Raw genomic sequence first — 20,015 nt, 5'->3', positions numbered from 1 at the left:
GCTGTGCAGTTCAAGAGACTCAGTAGTTTGGTTCATCCTCAGCTGTAAACACTGGTGCCAAGACTCTGCTATTTCTGGTGACTTTCTTAGTGCGGAAGATTGAACCCATAGCTTTATCTTCCACTGAGTCACTCCCTTGGCCATAGCTGGTGTTTGGAACTTAGCATGTATCATTTTCCAGTTTAAAAAGGAAAACCATTTGGACAAATGACCCACTTTTCATTTGAAATTTCTTGAGTTTTTCATTAGTAGAGAAGACGGTAAAATAGCATTATTTGTTCAGTGCCAGCTTGTAGTATTTGTGCACATTGCCTTGGATGCAGACTCACAGGTTTAGTATGTGTTTCAGTTGTGCGCTCTTAATCGTTGTGCAGTTATTAGGACACTTTCTTACTCCCTTTCTCTGCTTGTTCAGAATAGCTGTTGTGGTGACATTTAGTCAGTAGGAACCTCTAGACCTCTGGTCCCCCTGTTGGGCTTTCTCCCCCTCCAGCTCAAGCGTGCCCCTCCTCACCTTTGTCAAGTTTGCAAAGGATATTCCTTCTTAGGGCACAGAGAGAAGTTGCTCACATGACATTTGCAGTCTCTACAGCCATGCCGAATGGTTAATCAGAGAAACTGAGGTTCATGAAAATTAGTAATTTGCTTAAGAAAGTTTGATTATTGGGCAGCTGAGCCTAAATTATAATCCCATGTCTTTGTTATCATTGTGTTGATGGTATATCTTACCACTGAAATTACTTATGCTTATAGATTTGATAAAGTTTTAGGAAGGGGAGTTAATATCATTCCTCAAGAGAATGTGAATGGCATTCCTTACGCGGCTTGCCATTCTCCTTCCTCAACATATCTGCTACTTCAGATCTGTCCCTTACCAAACAAGGACTTTTCAAGCAGTAGTCCTTCCTGGGTATTCTCTGTCCATCTAGTGACACGCCGTCCTTGCTGCTTACTCACTCTAGTGACCGGACACTGACCTGGTGGGCTCTGGTAAGAAGCGTGGGCGCCCGAGTGCCTTCTTGCTTCAGCTGCTGTGCAAAACCTACCTCTGGCCCCCAGTCCACCCTGCAGGGACCTCTGGCCCCCAGTCCACCCTGCAGGGACCTCTGGCCCCCAGTCCACCCTGCAGGGACCTCTGGCCCCCATTCTACCCTGCAGGGACCTCTGGCCCCCAGTCCACCCTGCAGGGACCTCTGGCCCCTAGCCCCACCTGCAGGGACCTCTGGCCCCCAGTCCCACCTGCAGGGACATGCTTTGCAGCCCCAACCTGCAGGGACATGCTTTGCAGCCCCAACCTGCAGGGACATGCTTTGCAGATTTTCTAATCCAGGCAAACCGTATTACAATATATAATTTGAAGGTATGTAATGAAGGTATATACCCTTGATAGTTTGAATTGTGATCAAAGAGGAGGAAGAAGAAAGCCACACTGGCATATAAATTTTCAGTACATAGTTGAATGTGCTACTTTAGGAAGGACTGAAAGCCAACAGTGAATATTCACTTTATATTAGGACATCTTAAAAGGCCTATTAGCATGTAAGTGTCTAAATAGGAATGTGTGTCCGCATCTGCAAATACAATAGGATGTATCAGTGTTTTCCTGTGCTCATTTACGTAGTATGAGATCATGTAAATGAGACGATTTGGAATTAGTAACGCTGTGCATTAAAATAAGCTCTAGCTCCATGAGCCACAGTGTTTTAAAATTCAAAATTTACGGGAACTGCTGTGTCACAAGTGAAAAATTCCATGGTATCACACATTCCTAGGCACAGTTATTTTAAAATACTGTCCCAAGTTACATCTAGTTTCACTGTATAGGTTATGTAAAACATAATTGAAATTTGTGTTACAACTGGGTTCTGTCCCTAGGGTATTTTATTGTAAATATGAAAACAGTCCCAAATTTAAGAAAGACCATGTGAAAAGGCTTCTGGTCTGATGTAGCTGGGTCACAGGCTGTGTATGCTTGTGCAGGCAGGATTCATGCTCCATGAGAAGGCAGCACCACTGAGTGGTGGTGCCCCCCCCCCCCCTCCTTCCACATTCTGCATGGAGAAGAGCTCTAAACCCTTTAACGCTCTCTCTTAGAATTGTACACAGGGAGAAAATCGTGAGTGTCTTTCAGATGTGAAACACTGTTTTTGGCTTCATCCTGGGTGCCTTTGAGCTACTCCTTTACAACATCCAGAATGTTAAGGGTATGTTAACTTAAGGAGTGTGAGTCATCTTAAAGCAAATCATTTTAAAATGTGAGCCCTTTAATTTGCTTTCTTCCAGAAAACAAATCAGTGTCATTTTGAATCACCATCCTGATTTGGAAAACATAAACATACTTGAAAATAAGAATTTAAAGTTGTTATATAAATTATCTAGATCAGGTTTCCCATTTTATAGCCTTTAACCTCTAGAAAATTTTCACTCATTAAACAAATTAAGGTATGAAAAATGCATGCTGAATATGACAGTCATTGTGCTAAAGGTCTCTCCAGACTGGTAGGAGAGATAGATGACATGCTAAGGGCATGAACTGTATAGTACATTGTGTCCTTAGTACAACTGAGATGTTAAGAGTTAATCTAAAAATGAGATCTTTCTTTGTAAACCATGATAATCAGGGAGAATGGCTCTCAATCGAAGGCAGTTATATTATGTCTTTTTTTAAAGCTGTCAGGAAGCCAGTTGTGGTGATACCCTTTTGGAATCCAAGTACTTGGAAGGTGGAGGCAGGAGGATCGCTGTAGATTCAAGTCCACTGTTGACTACATAGCAAGACCCTGCTTTGAAACAAAGGCAGAGAGCAGGGTAGTGGTGCCACTTAGATCCCAGCACTCCGGAGCTGAGAAAAGATCTCTAGTTCAGAGCCATTCTGGGTCAGTGGCAAGACCCCTGCCTCAAAATCCTATTCTCACATAAGTACGTACATACATAATATACATGCATACATACATATATACATACATACATATAAATATACAGATTTTAAAAGCGATTTGTTGGAGGCTGGAGAGATGGCTCAGGAGTTAAGAGCACTGGCTCCTCTAGAGAATGTTGGTTCAATTCCCAGCACCCACATGGGAGCTCTCAACTGTCTGCAACTCCAGTTCCAGGGATCCATCCCTCCAGGCATACATATGGTACACTTATCTGTACATTCAGGCAAAACACCCATATAGGAAAAGTAAAATAAATAAATCGCCTTTTAAAAGTGATTTGTCAAAAAGGCATTCCTCATGAAGCCTGCTGTATTTATTAGGAAGGATAATAGTGGAGGGTTTAAGTAGTCTTAAAAGCAAAGGCAGTGGGCTTGGAAGCAATGGTTAGCTCCATCCTGCTGCAGACTAGGCCCATCAGATGACCACGTGGCAACAATCTGAAATCAGGAGTGAGAAGTAGCATGCACTTCCTGTGCCTATCTGTGGTCAAGTGGTTGCTTGTGCTAATTCACTAAGACTTCACGTGGACAGTCGTGAAGCACGTGAAATATTTGGAGGGAGTGGAAGAAGGGACACATTCTCTTTAGGCAAATTTTCAAGTTTTCAACAAAGGAGAATTATGGACTAGAAGAGGAGTGAGTCATGTTTGTGTAAGCGATGTTTTACACTATCGAATGGGCGGTTCCACAGCTAGAATGACAGTTAAGGAGAGGGCAGAGAAGACAAACAGCCAAGTCAGCCTAATAGGATGGCGCTGGACAGTGAAGGTGAATGTGTGCCGTTTCTGCAAGTACCTAGTGAGCCCTAGCAAGCAGGCGTCTTCTCACCTGACTGACTTGAGAGCATTTTGTCCATGCATGGTGCTTGAAGTACCTGGTCCAAGATGCACACTTACACTGATGTATGTCTTACAGTTAGAGTTGGTCACATGTTTCTTCTTTGCTTTGAATCCTGTCTGCCTAGTTTATAGAAATAATAGCTTGTGTTTACATGATACATTTACAGTTCCAAAACTTTCTACTTCATAGAAATTTCTTTTGCATGTATGATATGCACATATATGTATGTATTTATATCATTTAGTTTTTATCCCATTGTTTGAAGAAACATTTTAAAGACCTTTGTTGTCAGAGCTAGCGATTGAACCTAGAGCCTTGTGCACACTAGGGAAGCAACTGCCACTGAGCTATATCCATAATCTTAAAACCCTTTGAAATTTGGAGAGAAAGGGGGTAGAGAAGGGGAAGAGAGGGGAGCAGTGGGAGTGGAGGATGGTTAGGAGCGGGGTGGGGCTGGTCATGGCAGCCAAATAAATGAACGGACCAAAGTTTGTTTGTTATCCTCATGTGTGAAAACGCCACAGACCTTTATTTTGCACAGTTAATGCACACTGATTGTAGAAGTGAAAGCCCTTGAAAGGAGTGTGTTAATGTTCTTGTTTTACTGGATGGTGTAACTAGAGTACAACAGAATATTAACTGGCTTTCCCTCACATGTTTTTTGTCTTTTAAGGAGGGGAGGGCCTGGAGGTTGAGACCAGGGGGTTTTATGATGCTGGCCAGGCATCATTTAGTCCTATAGATAAGATACCCCGTTTTGTTTTGTTTTCTTTTTTATTTTTTTTTTATTTTTCAAGAAGTGTCTGTGGTAAAGCGGTAAGGAATGTATGTGGATACACACGTATGTGCATTTTTAGATTTATTGTGGATGCTTTAAAGACCTGCATAAGAATGTGTTCTTTGAGGCAGTGAATAGGTTGCTGATTTCTAAACACTGGAGACTCTTACTGGCTTGCTGCAGTCCTTTAATAATGTCACACTGCAAGGCAGTGAGTAATTCATGAACTGCTTACATAGTTTAGTGTTTGTTCTCCATTCTCTATGATTTAGTGTCTGTTCTAGGAGCATTTGATTTAAAATAGGTTGATTTAATTTTGATTTTAAATCATTAGTCAGGAAAATATCATTTGCTCATTTTGCCTATAAAAGTATTAAATTTAATCTGAACAATTATTCTCAAGTATAGTTTCATTTTCCAGGATCATTCGGTATGTTGAAATACAACACTTTGTATAAAAATTTTCAACTTAATTTTATAGTTACTTCAGAAAGCAAATGATTAAGTCTGTGAACAAAAGCCGTCTGAAATAGATACTGCTGATGTAAACAGGAATCTAAATCAGTTTAAAAATTTAGAATATTATACTAGGCAACTAATTTTTAATTTTCTTTTGAAACCTTTTGTTTAGGATTTCCAACCAATAACTCAGAATTTATTGTCGAGCTACATATTGGATACTCAGTAGCCCATCTATTATTTTCCCAAATTCCCCACAGCAGGAACATGGCTCTAGGGGTTATACTGAGCCTGCTGCACAAGAATGAGGAACTAACTACACATCCTCAGCACATTAAAAAGTCAGGCAGTGGTGGCATTCGTGTTTAGCCCTGAGGGATTCCCTACAGATCATTGGCCAGCCAGTTTAGCAAACTGATGAGCTCTGGGCTCAGAGGCAAACATAGATGCATACACAGCATGCATAGGTCCAACTCACCACAGGAAGCATGGCATCCCTCACCACAGTGTATAATCCTTCCTAGTGAAGGGGCTGAAAGACCTGGTCTCAGGTAAATCACAAGTTATATTCTGATAGGATACTTTTGTTTCTGCTCCAGTCTACAGCAAGACATGAACCCCCATGGAATTTATGGTTCATTCACAAAATGATTTCTAAAGATTTGTGATTCCATCGTCTCAGATCAAGGGTGAGCAGGGTTTTACTGTGAATAGCTAGTGGTTAATGATTAGACTTTGCTGAGAGGTAAAATTGAGGGTATAATGTAGATAATATATACAAGAGGGAGACCAGACATGGCAGCACACAGCTGTAATCCCAGCACTCAGAAAGCCGAAACTACAGTAAATTCAAGGCCAGCATGGACTCAGAGACTGTCTCTGAAAAATGAGAGAGTGGAAAATGGCCAAGGCTTCTCTCGACAGTATCCAACATGGAACTTTACACTTAGCACTCAGGAGACTGAGATGGAAGGATGCCTTGAGTTTCAGCCCCACCTTGGCTCAATAGTTCCAAGCCAGCCTAGCCTACAAGAGTGAGCTCCTCTCTCAAAAAGTGAAAACAAATTCTATATGGAATTGTAATAATTGTATATCATTTTGGGGGCTACATATAGTAACAATAAAAGGAAGGATATGTTTTGTTCAATTTGCAAAGGTCAATCAGAAAAAGATCATTAGTTCATGCTTTCTAAGAACAGATGGCAGTGACTTGAGCTGAGGCCTTTATCTGCTGACCTTGTTTAGAAAGTTAGCTACTACAATCTGTCAGCCTTCATCTTGAACAAGAACAGTGTTCTTTAAAACTCTAGTTTAACTTTTATTTAAGTATTGTTTATTTTGGTGAAAGATGAGTCGTGTGCTTTGTCATTCTTATGGTTGTCTAGTCTATGAAAATGTGCTGACTATTTAAATAAGTAATAGGCTGAGAATATATATTTCCAAGATTGAATACTATAGTTTTTAGTGTTAACTATTCTGTGTACTTATTATATGTAATGGAAAATTAATAAACACTTTTAATATGAAGCTAATATTTTAAACCATTCCACATTCTTTTCATTTTTTCTTATACAGAAGGGAGGGAGAGGAAGCAGCTAATTGTAATAAACATTACAGTGCTAATTCACTCATGAGAATTGTGTTGATTTTTGCCCCGGAAGCATTTCCAAGGTTTTCAGATGGGTGTCAGTTCTACAGTGCCTTCCTTAACCTGCAGACCCACAGCCTACGTACAGCTGATTTTTCACAGCCTTTGCTTTTCATTTTTCCAGGGCTTCTATGTTTTCATTCCCTATAATGAGGCCATACATACCGCACATGACAACCTTGTTCCTAATATGAATTATTCACAGCATTCAGCTACCGGTCCTCCCACATGAGACTTGTATCCACAGTGGCATTCACTGAGGTGTCTGTCTGATGGTGTGATGTTTCAGGACTGCAGTATTTGGTGTTTCTCGGTTTGTTGTAATTTCATATTTTCACCCAAGTTTAGTCCGTTTCCCTTTTATTTTTGTGTCCTTCCTTTCTGTGTTCTCCCCACCTCTCTGCTTCACCTTTCTTTTAGCAAAGATGAGGATTTCTACCTTCAACATACATTGTTGGTCTTGTCTTCTGTTTTTGTTAGGAGGGACAGCAGTGTGATAAAAGAGGAAATCAAAGCCTTTCTTGCCAATCGGAGGATTTCCCAAGCAGTTGTTGCACAGGTAACAGGTAAGAGCCACAGAGCCCTTTATTCTAGAATCACGTCTCGTCTCTGCCGTCTGTGCAGATGTTGAATACCGCTTACATTTCCGTGCTGCAGCCCTGTCAGCTTGGGCATGGTGACAGAAGCCTGGGGTTTAAACCAGAGCCTCTGGTGTCAAGGATATGCTCCAGTGACTTCTTAAAAAACTTGTGTTAGTAAGTTTTGTAACATTAACAACAATAATAATTAGTAATAAGAAGAGCCCCTGTTTTGTAACTGAAAGGGGGTGTCGTTTCTTTTGATTATGGTAGAACCTATGACAAGTTATCAGCTGCTGTCTGTTTAATATTTTTAAAAGCTTCACACTTCTCTAAGTTAAATCTAGGATTTTACCAATAAAAAGTGGCTCATGAGGAAAAGCAAGTTTGGGAGGGTTTTTCCGTTTTAGTTATGGGGTTTGTCGTCATTAAAGCCTTGGTTTTGTTGTTGTTGTTTGTTGTTTTTTTGTTTTGGTCTGTTTTGGTTTTTTTCTTGGGACAGGGTTGCGTGCAGTCCACGCTAGACTCAGACTGAGACTCACTCCATGGCTGATAACAACCCTGAACTCCCGATCCTTTTGCAGCCCCCTCCCAAGTGCTGGGCTATGTGCACCGCCATTGCCTAGTGAAGTTGTCTTTGGACCATTTCTGTATGTGAAACCTTTGTCCCATGCCTCCTGAGAAGAAAGAGTCACCAGTGTCTTCTCTTTGTTCTTCATATCCATCCCACTCTCCACCCAGCCCAGACCTCACCCACATGTGGTGTGTATGTGTCCTATCTACCCAGATCACATCTTAAACATGGAGTCCCTGAATGTGAGTGCAGGCGTGTCATCCCCATCGATGTGCTCTTCTTTCCGTTCTTAGAGGATCCGCAAGCTCTTTCCAGTGCACTGCTGGGCTGTTACCCTGCTTAGTTACAGTTACAGTAATTGCCACCACCACCCTTTTTAGCGCGTGGCTGCAAACTTATGCCTTTGTGTGTTTCAACCCCCTGCCTCAGTTTTTGTACTCTTGTGGTTATGTACAAGTACCTAAACCGCAGTAGCTCTTCCAGCTCTGTTCATTCCTTCAATGGCCTAAACACTGGTAAATACTGAATCTTCTATTAAGAGGTTACTCTTGCTCATTAATTTGATTAAAATTGTAACTTCAGAGGTAAAAGTATTAAATTTTATCCCTATACCTAATGTCAGCCAACCCTTTATGATACCTATGTGTACATATATGTATGTATATTTTACTAGTAATTCATTTTTATAAATGTCTTTGTTACCGATAAATGGCTTTTAAACATGTCCTTTAATATAGAAGTCTTACTGGTAAGGAAAGGTGTGAATTTAATTATTTTAAGTCTTTAGGTGTTTGCCAATAGGATGGATGAGATAAATTACTTATCTTTAATAAACTAAATTACAGTGTGTAACACATTATGAGGGTAAATCGTGCGAGCTTTACTGAAACTCACGGTGTGGTGGGTTATGCCATGACAGCTGTTGTCCTTCATATCTTTGCTGTAGCCTCTAAGACTACAAGCTGTGTATGTTCTGATTTGCAAAATTGAGAGGGAAAGCCAGACAAATTCGTGACATGACAGAACAGAATTGCAAAGTTGATTTTGTTCAGAAGAGAATATTTCTGAGTGTTGAATATACAGAACCTTGAATCATCTTATACTTCAATCTGTTTTAGTGCATACATGCATGCATATATGTGTATGTTGGGGGTGAGGGGTTTTTTGGGTTTTTTTGTTTTGTTTTGTCTGTTTTTTGTTTCCCTATCATGTGTTCCAGGGATTAAAACTCAGGACATAATTCTTAGCAGCAAACACCTTTACCCACTGAGCCATCGTGTTCTTTTTTTTTTATTTTCAAAGAATTTATTTATTTATTATATGTATGTGAGCACACTGTCACTGTCTTCAGACACACCAGAAGAGGGCATCAGATTCCATTACAGATGGTTGTGAGTCACCATGTGGTTGCTGGGAATTGAACTCAGGACTTTGGCAGGAACAATCAGTGCTTTTAACCACTAAGCCATCTCTCCAGCCCCAGAAGTTCTTATAATGCATCCCCTATGCCTATTTTTTATTGCCATCTTTCTTATATTATATATATTCACGGCTGAATTAACTCCTTTTAGTTTTAAGAGTCCTGTTCATTTGCATACCTAATGCATTCTTATTTCCACGCCTCATTCTATTGGGGTGATATCTGGCATGAGCGTACTGACTGTCCTTAGGTTTAATCCTCACGTGGGTGATGCAGTTTCTTCAGAGGGTCTGTCACTGTTTGCATACCTGGAACATTTCACCCCCACCCGCCTGGTAGAATTGGTTGAGGCATAAAGGAGCTCAAACCACACATTAACAGGTACACAAAGGGACTGTTTCTAGGATGTTGTTCAACAATCGCATACATTTTTGTGTTTAAGGAAGTTGCAGGGTTTTTGTTTTGTTTTAATCTACAAAGCAAGAGAGTGAGGAAATTAATAGCAGGCTAATTTATTTGCTATCTACTGGCTAACTCACTAAGTTGTGTCTCTCCTGTATGCTGAACTAGTCCCATTTGTGCCCCACCCTGACTTGGAAGAACAGTAAGTTAGAGATTGACCATTATCTACATAACTGTTCTGTCATTCTGCGGCAGATTCTTTTCAAAGAAAAGAATGTTCACATCATTTCAGTTCCACTCTAATATGTGAGATCAACCTTAAGATAAAAATCAGAACGGATGGTGCCTAACAACAGAAAATGCTAAATAAAAAAGTGTAGCAAGGTGCCAAATTACGACACATGTGCTGTTCCAGAATCAAATGCAGAGGCTGCTTTTTATAGATTTGGAGGGCTTCTATAATAAGATAAACAAGAAGTGCAGGGGTGGGGTCTGTATAAATAATATCCTGCTGATAGGAGAAATGACAGTGTAAACAGGATATAATAACAGTGCCTGCTGAATTTCCAGCATGTTATTTGTAGATCCCGTCACAGTTGCAGCTGCTCCCACCGTGGGTAGATTTTACCTCTGTGAGAGGTCGGCCAAGATTCTAGCTTCTCACTAACAATGATAGGGTGGTGAGCAGAGCCTTGGCTTTAGGAATAAATACATGTATTTTATATTTACTGTCAGCAAAATGTTTTCTTAGGCTGTTAAAAGATTCCCAAAACAAATAAAAAGAAATGATCTCTGGGAAACATTGGGGACACTAAGAATAAATGAGTAAATAAATAGGCAAAGGTTGATGAAAGCTTATCAGCCAAAGAAATATACTAATTGGTGTCATGTCTTCTGAAAAAAAATGAAGAAAAATGTTAGCATCTGAATCTAAAGAACTTTATAACAGTTGTGTTGAATTGTTAGGGTACAGTGGGAAAACAGCAGATACTGAGATTCCGTTCTTTCTGACATCTAATCATGTGAACCAAAGCCTCACTTTCCTTATAAGTTGTGGGACTTTGACCAAATGATTGTTCTCTTAGTCCATTTAACCGAAATGTGATAAACTGAGTTGATAGTGTGGTATACAGACATAGATGTGTATTTCTCACAGTTCTGGGGACCAGGAAACCCTGAGCTAAGGTAGCTTCCATGTCTGGGGACTGCTGGCTTTTCTGGCGTATATACTACTACTATTTCTTGCTGTGTCTTCACATGGTGGAAGGGGTGAAGGGTCTTCCAGGCTCCTTAGGGTTCTAATCCTATTCCTGAAGGCCTCCCCATGTGACCTAGGCAACCCCTCTCTGAAAGGTCCCCACATGTAAACATCATCACCGTAAAAACAAAGATCTCAATAAAAGGCTTGGGGTGCACATAGACATCCACACCATAGCAATCCAATTTTTTCCTAGTTGTCCAGTTCTAGTCCACTTTTAAACTACAGTACATTTGACACTTGTATTTATTTGCGTCTAATCTTTTTACTTCCAGCTGTATTCAAACCACTTACTTTTCTCTAAAATGGAGAATGAAAATATTATATATGCATCAGTTGTTTTACAAAAAAAAAAATAGTACTGCCGTCTTTCTTAATCAGAGAACTTTAGACCAGGTGTTATAAACCAACTAAGATATCAGTTTAAAAAACAAATTTTATTCTTTAGAACAGTGTTGTTCACAACAACATTGGACAGAAAGTTGGGAAATACCTCCTGTTCCACCATGCATACCCAGTCTCCTATATTTGTCACCTCCTTCAGGGGCACATTTGCTGCAGTCAGTGACCCTATGTTGATGTGTCATTGGGAACTAGCATTCCTAGTTGACATTAGGCCCCCTCTTGGTACTGTACATGCTATAGGGTCAAACAACACACATCCACACTTACAGTATGATCTCACAGCCCTCAAAAGTGTTCTGTGCTCTGCTTGTTGGCTCTTTGATCTTCCCAATTCCTGCGACCATGGATCTTTGCCAAAGTGTGTTCGCACTGGAGTCAAGTCGTGATGGCTTCCAGCAGGGTTCTTGTAGTTACTAAGAGCAGTTAGGTTCCTGTGTGTTGCTGCCTAGCCCCAGCACTCCTTTTCTTGTAAAGCTGAGTAACAGCCCTTGTCTGGACACTGCACTTTATCAGTTCCCTATTCGTGGGTGTGTTACCTTCAAGGTTTGTGAACTATGAAGAAAATTGTTATTAAAAATAATTTATATCTAAATTAGAATAGCAGTGTTGTTAGAGCATGTATCAGACTGTGGAATTGTCCTGTTATAATTGTCAAAAATAATTCATTTGCTCATTTGACAAGACTTTATCAGGATTTGGCTAGCTTTAAGTAGAAAGTCAGTTTGAAAGCTGTCTGTTATCTGTCCTCACAATAAGCAGCTTGTAGGTGGGCAGTCTGACTGTCTCCAGAGTAAATGTTTGGAGCTGTAGTTCCTCTCTTCAGAGGCTTTCCCCAGCTCTGCCTACAGGCTCTCTATGCCACTCTTGTTAGTGTTTTGTGTAGTATATTTGGGCCTTCTCTTGGCTTACACGTCCTGCAAACTGTTTTTTCTTCTGTCTCCTTCAAATTCTGGGCAAACTGCTTGTAGCCAGCACATGAGGATATACCAGGAAGAAGCACCTCTTCCGTGCGATGCCCGTGGTTTCTCACTCTGGTACTGAGAGTTCTGGAGGGAGCTTGTTGTAAACTAGCTCTGTAGTTACTGTAATGTGTGTGTCCCCCTGGGCTTCCATCATCTCATGTACAGTGCAGAGGGTTGTAAGCTTCCGTTAGGTTTGCTGCCAGCCTTACAGTGGGAACCAGGTCTCCTACTTGACTTAAAGCAGAAGCCACGTTATACTGATTCACACACCCAGAAGGCCTGCTAGCGATGGCCGAGGACAATACACAGGTGTGCTGCCCAGGCCTGACTGACTCAGCAGTTCTCAGTTCTCTTTCTTTCACCACCTCAGATTGAGAAACCAGCAAATAAACAACTCTGTCCCTAAAATGTTCTCACCAGTACATAATCCACTCTTTCTTAACATTGGGAATAGAAAATGACGTGGGAGGTGGGGGCAGCAATGGCTCAGAGCAGAGGCCGTAGTTCCCCAAGCCTAGTGGCTTTGAGTTCTATCCTTGGAGCTCACTCGGCAGGAGGGGAGCTGACTCCTCAGAGTCATCCTCTGACTTCCACATGCATGCTGTGGCATGTACCTCACATATACATGAAGTCAATGAACATGCAGTTTTTCTTTAAAGCTAGGCCTGGTGACACACACCTATAATCCCAAGCACCAAGAAGGTAGAGGCCATTGATTGTATCAGGGGTTCAGAATTATCCTTGGTTGAACTCATGATCAGCATGGACTGTGTGCTGTCAGGCCAAAAACAGACAATAAATGCTGACTTAAGGGGACAATGTCCTAGGAAGACAGTCAGGAGGCACTTCCTGTGAGACGACAACAGGCCGAAGGCTGAGCGGGAGCACAGGTGACGGTCTCGGGCCGATGCTTGAACAGCACCCTGCTTTTAGACTTTAAAGTGCCTGTCTATCCCTATCCAAAGTAACATCGATATGAACTTGTTGCTGTTATTTATGAGAAATTCTGAGCAATCGTTATTTTTTAATTCTGTATTTTTTTTTCCTTTTTCTTTTTTTTTCGGAGCTGGGAACCGAACCCAGGGCCTTGCGTTTGCTAGGCAAGCGCTCTACCACTGAGCTAAATCCCCAGCCCCTTTAATTCTGTATTTAAAAGACATGGAGTTTGCTGTGTCATCCCGCCTGACCTGGTATTCACTGTGTAGCTCAGCAGGTCCTCAACCCCAGATCTTCCTTCCTCAGCCTTCTAAATGATAGGCTCTAGTGCTACTGCGGTATTTGTAAAGCAATTTTTAAATTTAATGTTTTGAGTTTTGAGTCCTTTTAAAAACTAAAATATAGTGTTTTCTTAAAGGTATTTGTTTTCTTTTGACAGCTTTTTTTTGACAGAAAGATTGCCTTTTGGGCCCACCTTCTTCCACTACTTAGACGACACTCGTTTGACATGGTTTTTTCCAGGAGATACCATGTCTTTGAAATAGTAATGTATAATAATATTAAGACCAATATCTCTTAAATTTTGCTGATCTCTATATTCGGGCTCTGGTTTGGCCTAGTTATTGGGCAGATGGCTGACAGGAGTTCTAGGGCCAGTTCTGCTTGGTACTGGCATACACCCTGTAGGACAAACCTCCTTTTAAAAAGTTTTTATTTTTAGCTGTAATTGATGTGACACTTACCAAGTGCAAGATGCTATGCTAACTGCTTTATATAATTGAGAAACAGGCGTGAAGTCCCACAGTTACAGATAAGAAAACCAAGGGGAGGTGATGGCTGGGTTCCCCATCCTGTAGCTCTTGCTCAGTGCAGTCAGGGTTCTTAAGCATAGGCAGCTCAGTGCGGAGAGAATGCATGTAGAGGGCCAAGGACATAACTAGAGCTGTGCAGGGCCTGGGTTCAGAATAAGCTTCATGTAGTTAATTACCTGCTTTCTAGAGCAGGATTTCTCCGAGTAATTTTTCTAATTCCATACCCAAGAAAGGGTTGAGCCATGATTTGAATCCTGGCTCTGCTTAACTCTCGCCAGCCTTCAGTGCCCATTTATGGAGCTAGCCTACTCAAGACTAAATATGTTAACCACATTTGTAATATTCCTCATTATATAACATGAACTTGTAGAAAGAATAAATTAAAAAATATATTAACCCACGTGCACCTTTAAGTTTTTCAAACCTTAATTTTAATGATTTTTTTTAACACTTTAACCTCTCTTGTAGCTCAGCACTCAACAAAGGTGGGAAGAAAGGATATGGGACCCGTTTAGAAAGGTTCTTTGGAGCAACTCCCATCTGTGCTGTCTGGAAATCGGCAGTTCAGTTTACAGGTCAGCAGGCAGTGATAGCTTGATCCACTTGCAAACACTTCACAGATACACTAGCAGCCCAGTTTGGTAGACAGACAGTTGGGTTAGCAACAGTGGTGACATGACCTACCAGAGACAGCCAGGCCTCAACCTCAGCTTGACTTAGCAGCAGGGACTCCGAGAGATGCCAGAAGAAGTTCTGGGCTATGCCTATCTCAGGGAATCGAAGATCAGTGAAGACGTGAGACCCACAAGCACTGCACATCTAGCTGTATAAGCAAGCCTAGCTCTCTCTCCTTCTCGTTGTTGAGTCCTATTTATACCCTCCAAACATCACGTGTCCTCTACTTGCCTCAGCACATGCATCCAGTCAACCTGATTCCCCACAGAGTCCTGACAAATGGAGCTCAACTAAACAATGTAAGGTGGACCAATAACTGTGTGTTGTTAGCAAAGAATCTTTCATCACGTGTCCTTTCACACGTTTGCTTTAGCAGAACATCCTCTCTCCTATGTCTGCTTCACAAGCCTGCCTTAGTCTTTCACCTGTGTCCACTTCAGGACAATACTCCATGTGTTTGCCACAGCAAAACACCACCCAACACACCTGATTCTCCATAGAACCCTTCAGTTTCTACTTCACCCATCCATACCCCTTTTTTGTTGGGGCTTCCCTTTTACCAGGACTGGATTTGAGCTCCTGTGCAAAGGCTCTAGGCATGTGCTCTCCCTCCTGCATTAAGTTGATTTTCTATGTTAGAGAATTATATTCCTGAGGGTGGATTTCAGAGGAGGGGATGGTATTAAAGCTCTCTGCTTTATGTCACTCACCGTCTGCTACATTGTAGCACAGTAAACGTTAACTCAACACTTACGTGATACATGGGCTATAATGTCCATGTATCACACAAGATAAGGTTTCTACTTAAACACACACACACACACACACACATACACACACACAGGAGTAAATCATCAGGCCCTTAATGCATGCTAGACAAGTGCTGTTCACAGAGCTATGACAGTTCCAATCTATAATTGATTTACTTTAGTCTTTAAAATGTAACTCTTGTATTAGTAACATTCCTTTTTTCTTTTAAGTCCTCTAGTTTGACCATATAATTCATCTTCCAGGAGTTTATCCTACAGAAATACTTTCTTATATCTCGAAGGATGATGGTATAAGAATGTTTATTTTATGTGATATGGTAGCATAAAGCTATAAATAACCTGTGTCCATCAGACGGAAGCTGGTAGGTGAATTATGATTCATTTGCATTATGTGTTATTGTCAGTCCAGAAGTGAATAAGGCAAGTCTGTTTTAAGCAGAGTAAGAGAATTAGCTGGAGAGTATAGATAAAAATGACTGGGGGCTAGAGAGATGGCTCAGTGGTTAAGAGCACTGACTGCTCTTCCAAAGGTCCTAAGTTCAAATTTCAGCAACCACATGGTGGCTTATAACCATTTGTAATGGGATCGGATGCCCTCTTCTGGTGTGTCTGAACAGCTACAGTGTAATAGAAATATAATAAATAAATAAATAAATCTTTAAAAAATGACTTAATTATTTTTCTTTTTTAATTTATATGACATGCATGAGTTCTATGTTTTGGAAAATGAAACCCAGACCCAATTTTTAAAATGTACACCCCATTACAATTTACAAAAAGAGTATGTCCTTGCGAAATTCAGTCTAAACCACTGCTTGTTTATGTACTGCCCGGTATCGGAATCACCAAGATGGCTTGCATATGCTTGGCCCAGGGAGTGGCACTATTAGAAGGTGTGGCCCTCTGTTGGAGTAGGTGGGTACTACCTACTCCATATACATCCTAGCTGCCTGGAAGTTAGTATTCTGCTAATGGCCTTCAGATGAAGATGTAGATCTTGCACCTTGCTTCTCCTGGAGTTTGGATGGTCGATACTGACTTGGTCAGATGCTCTGTTGCTGTTTCTTATATATTGCTGTAGACTAGTACAGAATGTTACTTTAGTTGACTTTCATATATTGAGTGAATTCTTCTCTCCCAACTTAAATTCCACTTAGTCGTGTATAATTTCTTTAATATGTGGTTGGGTTCAGTTTCCTGGTATTTTGTTGAGGATTTTTATGTATGCATTCATATTGGCTCTCAAGCCACAGTCCTCTTTGCTCTCAGTACTTTCATCCGGTCTGCTTGTGGGCAGCACTGAGTTTATGTTTGAGTTGGGCGTAGTTGGTAGTTTAGTTTTTTCCTCTAGAGTTTTGTTCACTTCATCCTGATTATAGATTTGGTTGACATACCACTGTTCACAGAATTTCCTTATGACCCTTTTATCTCTGCAGAGATGAACCCCAGCCTCACTAGTGATTTAATAATTGAGTTCTTTTTTCTTTTGGTTAGTCTATCTAGCTAAAGGGTTCCTTGCAACTATAAGCTTCTGCCTTGGTCTCTTCATTGTGAAAGTTTATAATATATTTTTCTTTCTAACATCTCAAAATTATTTCATAATTTCCTCCTCAACTAAGTGGTTAGAAAAGTATTGTTTAATTTCTATGTGTTGTTGGTTTTTTTTTTTCTTGTCTTTTTCTCATTTAACTCAGTATCTTCTGCATTTTAGGCCTGCACTCCGCCACTGCTGCTCCCACACACCGCTGATCCCATTGCAACTGGAGATCATAATCTGTTTATTCCTTCCAGAAATGGGGTCACCTATTCTGGAGATTGTTCCATGCACATTAACCTGTAGGTTGAGGACTGAGGGACATGTCATTCTCTAGAGTGCAGTAAATGTCACCTTGGTAAACATTTGAGAGTGACATGTTTTCTGCATGTGCTGGGTAGAATGTTTGCTAGGCTTTGTTTCATGTGCATGTGTGGTTTCCTTACTGCTCTTTAATGATTTTATTTCTGGAAAGTGGGGTACTGATAAATGGGGTATTGGCAAGTAGGGTATCTGGAAGTGGGGCATTCGTCTTCCTTGTTTCTCCCTTCAACTCTCATCAGGTTTTTGTTGCATGGATTTTGAGGTTCTGTTATATAGGTTTATGTCTTTAATTATATCTTTCTTACGCATTGACTGTGTGTTTGTACTCAACACAGAGTCTCACTATGTATATGTAGCCCAGGCTTTTCGTAGTATTTTTTTTATTACAGTTTATTTTTTCTAGTGATGGCTGCTGTCTGCATGATCTGCATTTTTCCAGTTTTGCTTTCAACATATTTGTCTTTGAATATATTTCTTATAAACAGCATATAGTTGAATATATACTGATTTTTTTCTTCTCTCATAAAATACTTCTTGACTGCAGCTTCCCCTCCCATCATTCCTCTCATTCTCTTGGCCCTCCCTTTCCCCCAAATCCACCCCATACCCATCTCTCCCCAGAAAAGAGCAGGCCTCCGAGGGACATCTACTGAACACAGCATAACAAGATATAATAAGACCAAGCACCAACCTAGGTGGACAAGGCAACTCAGTAGGAGAAAAGGGGTTCTAAGGTCAGGCAAAATAGTCAGAGACATCTTCCACTCCCATTGTTAGGAGTACCCCCTCTAAAACATCAAGTCAATAACCATAACATGGATGGAGAAGACCTAGCGCAGACCCATGCAGGTTCCACAATTGCCTCTTCTATCTCTATGAGCCCTGCTTAGATCATTCTGTGGGTCCATCCTCTCCCTGTGTTCTTGACCCCTCTGGCTCTCCCAATTCCTCTGCCCATTCTTCTACATTTCCTGGGCTCTAAGAGGAGGGACCTAATGGAGACCTTCAACTTGGGCTCTCTCTTCACCTAATATCTAGCTGTGGATTTCCCTTCAGCTGATGATGACTGGACTAGGCACCAATCTATGAGTATAGCAGAACATCATTAGGGATCATTTCATAGACAACCCCACACCCCCATTGCATTTGGTTCTACTCTAGGTCTCTGGGTTATCCAGCTTCTGGTTCCTGGTTATCTAGGCAATGTCAGGCTTGGGCTCCCTCTTGTGGCATGGGCCTCAAATTAGACCAGTCATTGGTTGGATACTCCTACGTGTTCTGCTCCACCATAGCACATTTATTGGGCAGGATAGATTGTAGGTGGAAGGTTTCGTGGCTAGGTTAGTGTCCCAGTCCCCCACTGGAAGCCTTGCCTGGTTACAAAAGATGTTCAGGCTCAGTATCCTCTCTTAGTGGAGTCCTTGTCAGGGTCTCTCTCGGAGATTGCAGAGGGTTTCAATGGCACCAAGTTAACATATCACCCCACAAATGCCTTCCTTTTCCAGTTGTCTCTCCCAGTACTCTCTCCCTCTGCCCTCATACCTGATCCCTTCTCTTCCCATTCTGACTTGTCCCCGGTCTATCTGCAAAATCTGTTCTATTTCCTCTTCCCGGGAGATCCATGTTTGCCCCCTTGAGCCCTCCCTCTTACTTAGCCTCTCTGGGTCTGTAGATTGTAGCATGATTATCAATTACCTTCTAACTAATATCCACTTATAAGTAAGTACACACCATGTTTGTCTTTCTGGATCTGAGTTACCTCACTCAGGTTGATTTCTTCTGTTCCATCCATTTGCCTGTAAATTTCATGCTGTCATTTTTCTTAAACTGATGAGTAATAGTTCTACATTTTCTTTATTCATTCTTCAGTTTAGGAACATCTACACTGCTTCCAGTTTCTGGCTATTTTGAATAAGTTCACTGTGAACATAGTTGAATAAGTGTCCTTGTGGTATAACGGAGCATTCTTTGGGTAAATGCCCAAAAGTGGGATAGCTGGATCTTGAAATAGATTGATTCCCTTTTTTGTGAGGAACTAGAACACTGATTTCCATAGTGGCTTTACAAATTTGCACTTCACCAGCAATGGAGGAGTGTTCTCCTTGCTCCACATCCTTGCCAGCATGAACTGTCACTTGTGTTATTGATCTTAGCTATTCTAAGAACTGTAATTTGGAATCTCAAAGTAGTTTTGATCTGCATTTTCCTGGTGGCTAAGGATGTTGAACATTTCTTTTAAGTGGTTTTCAGCCATTTGAGATTTTTTAATTAAGAATTCTTTGTTAAGATCTGTACCCTATTTTTAAATTGGATTGTTTGATTTGTTGATGTCTAGTTTCCAGAGTTGTTGTTGGTTGGTTTTGTTTTGTTCTTTAGACAGGGTTTTTCCTGTAGAGCCCTGACTGTCCTGGAACTCACTCCGTACCAGGCCAGGCTGGCTTTATACTCAGAGATCCTCCTGCCTCTGCTTCCCAAGTGCTGGGATTAAAGACGTGCACCACCACTGCCAGCTGCATTCTTTACAATTTTAGATATTTACCTTCTATCAGATGTGGAGTTGGTGAAAATCTTTTCCCTTTCTGTAGGCTGCCATTTTGTCCTATTGATGGTGTCCTTGGTCTTACAGAAGCCTTTCAGTCTCATGAGGACCCATTTATTAATTAATCTTCATGCCTGTGTGCTTGGTGTTCTGTGTAGGAAGT

At 41.1% G+C, this 20,015-nt stretch overlaps 1 protein-coding gene across 31 annotated transcripts in view; it reads left to right on the top strand.

Annotated features, from left to right (window-relative positions):
- The window catches only part of Hmbox1 (homeobox containing 1), a 153,805-nt gene that overhangs the window by 50,336 nt on the left and 83,454 nt on the right, over positions 1-20,015 (top strand). For all 31 annotated transcript variants that reach the window (XM_087585761.1, XM_087585757.1, XM_087585749.1 and 28 more), the window contains 1 exon segment: positions 7,144-7,229. In XM_087585761.1, the coding sequence (XP_087441887.1) occupies positions 7,144-7,229 (86 nt within the window).

The sequence above is a fragment of the Rattus norvegicus genome, chromosome 15 (genome assembly GCF_021556685.1).
Source record: "Rattus norvegicus strain SHRSP/BbbUtx chromosome 15, alternate assembly SHRSP_T2T, whole genome shotgun sequence".
NCBI lineage: Eukaryota > Metazoa > Chordata > Mammalia > Rodentia > Muridae > Rattus > Rattus norvegicus.
This window is presented reverse-complemented; position numbering and strand designations above follow the sequence as displayed.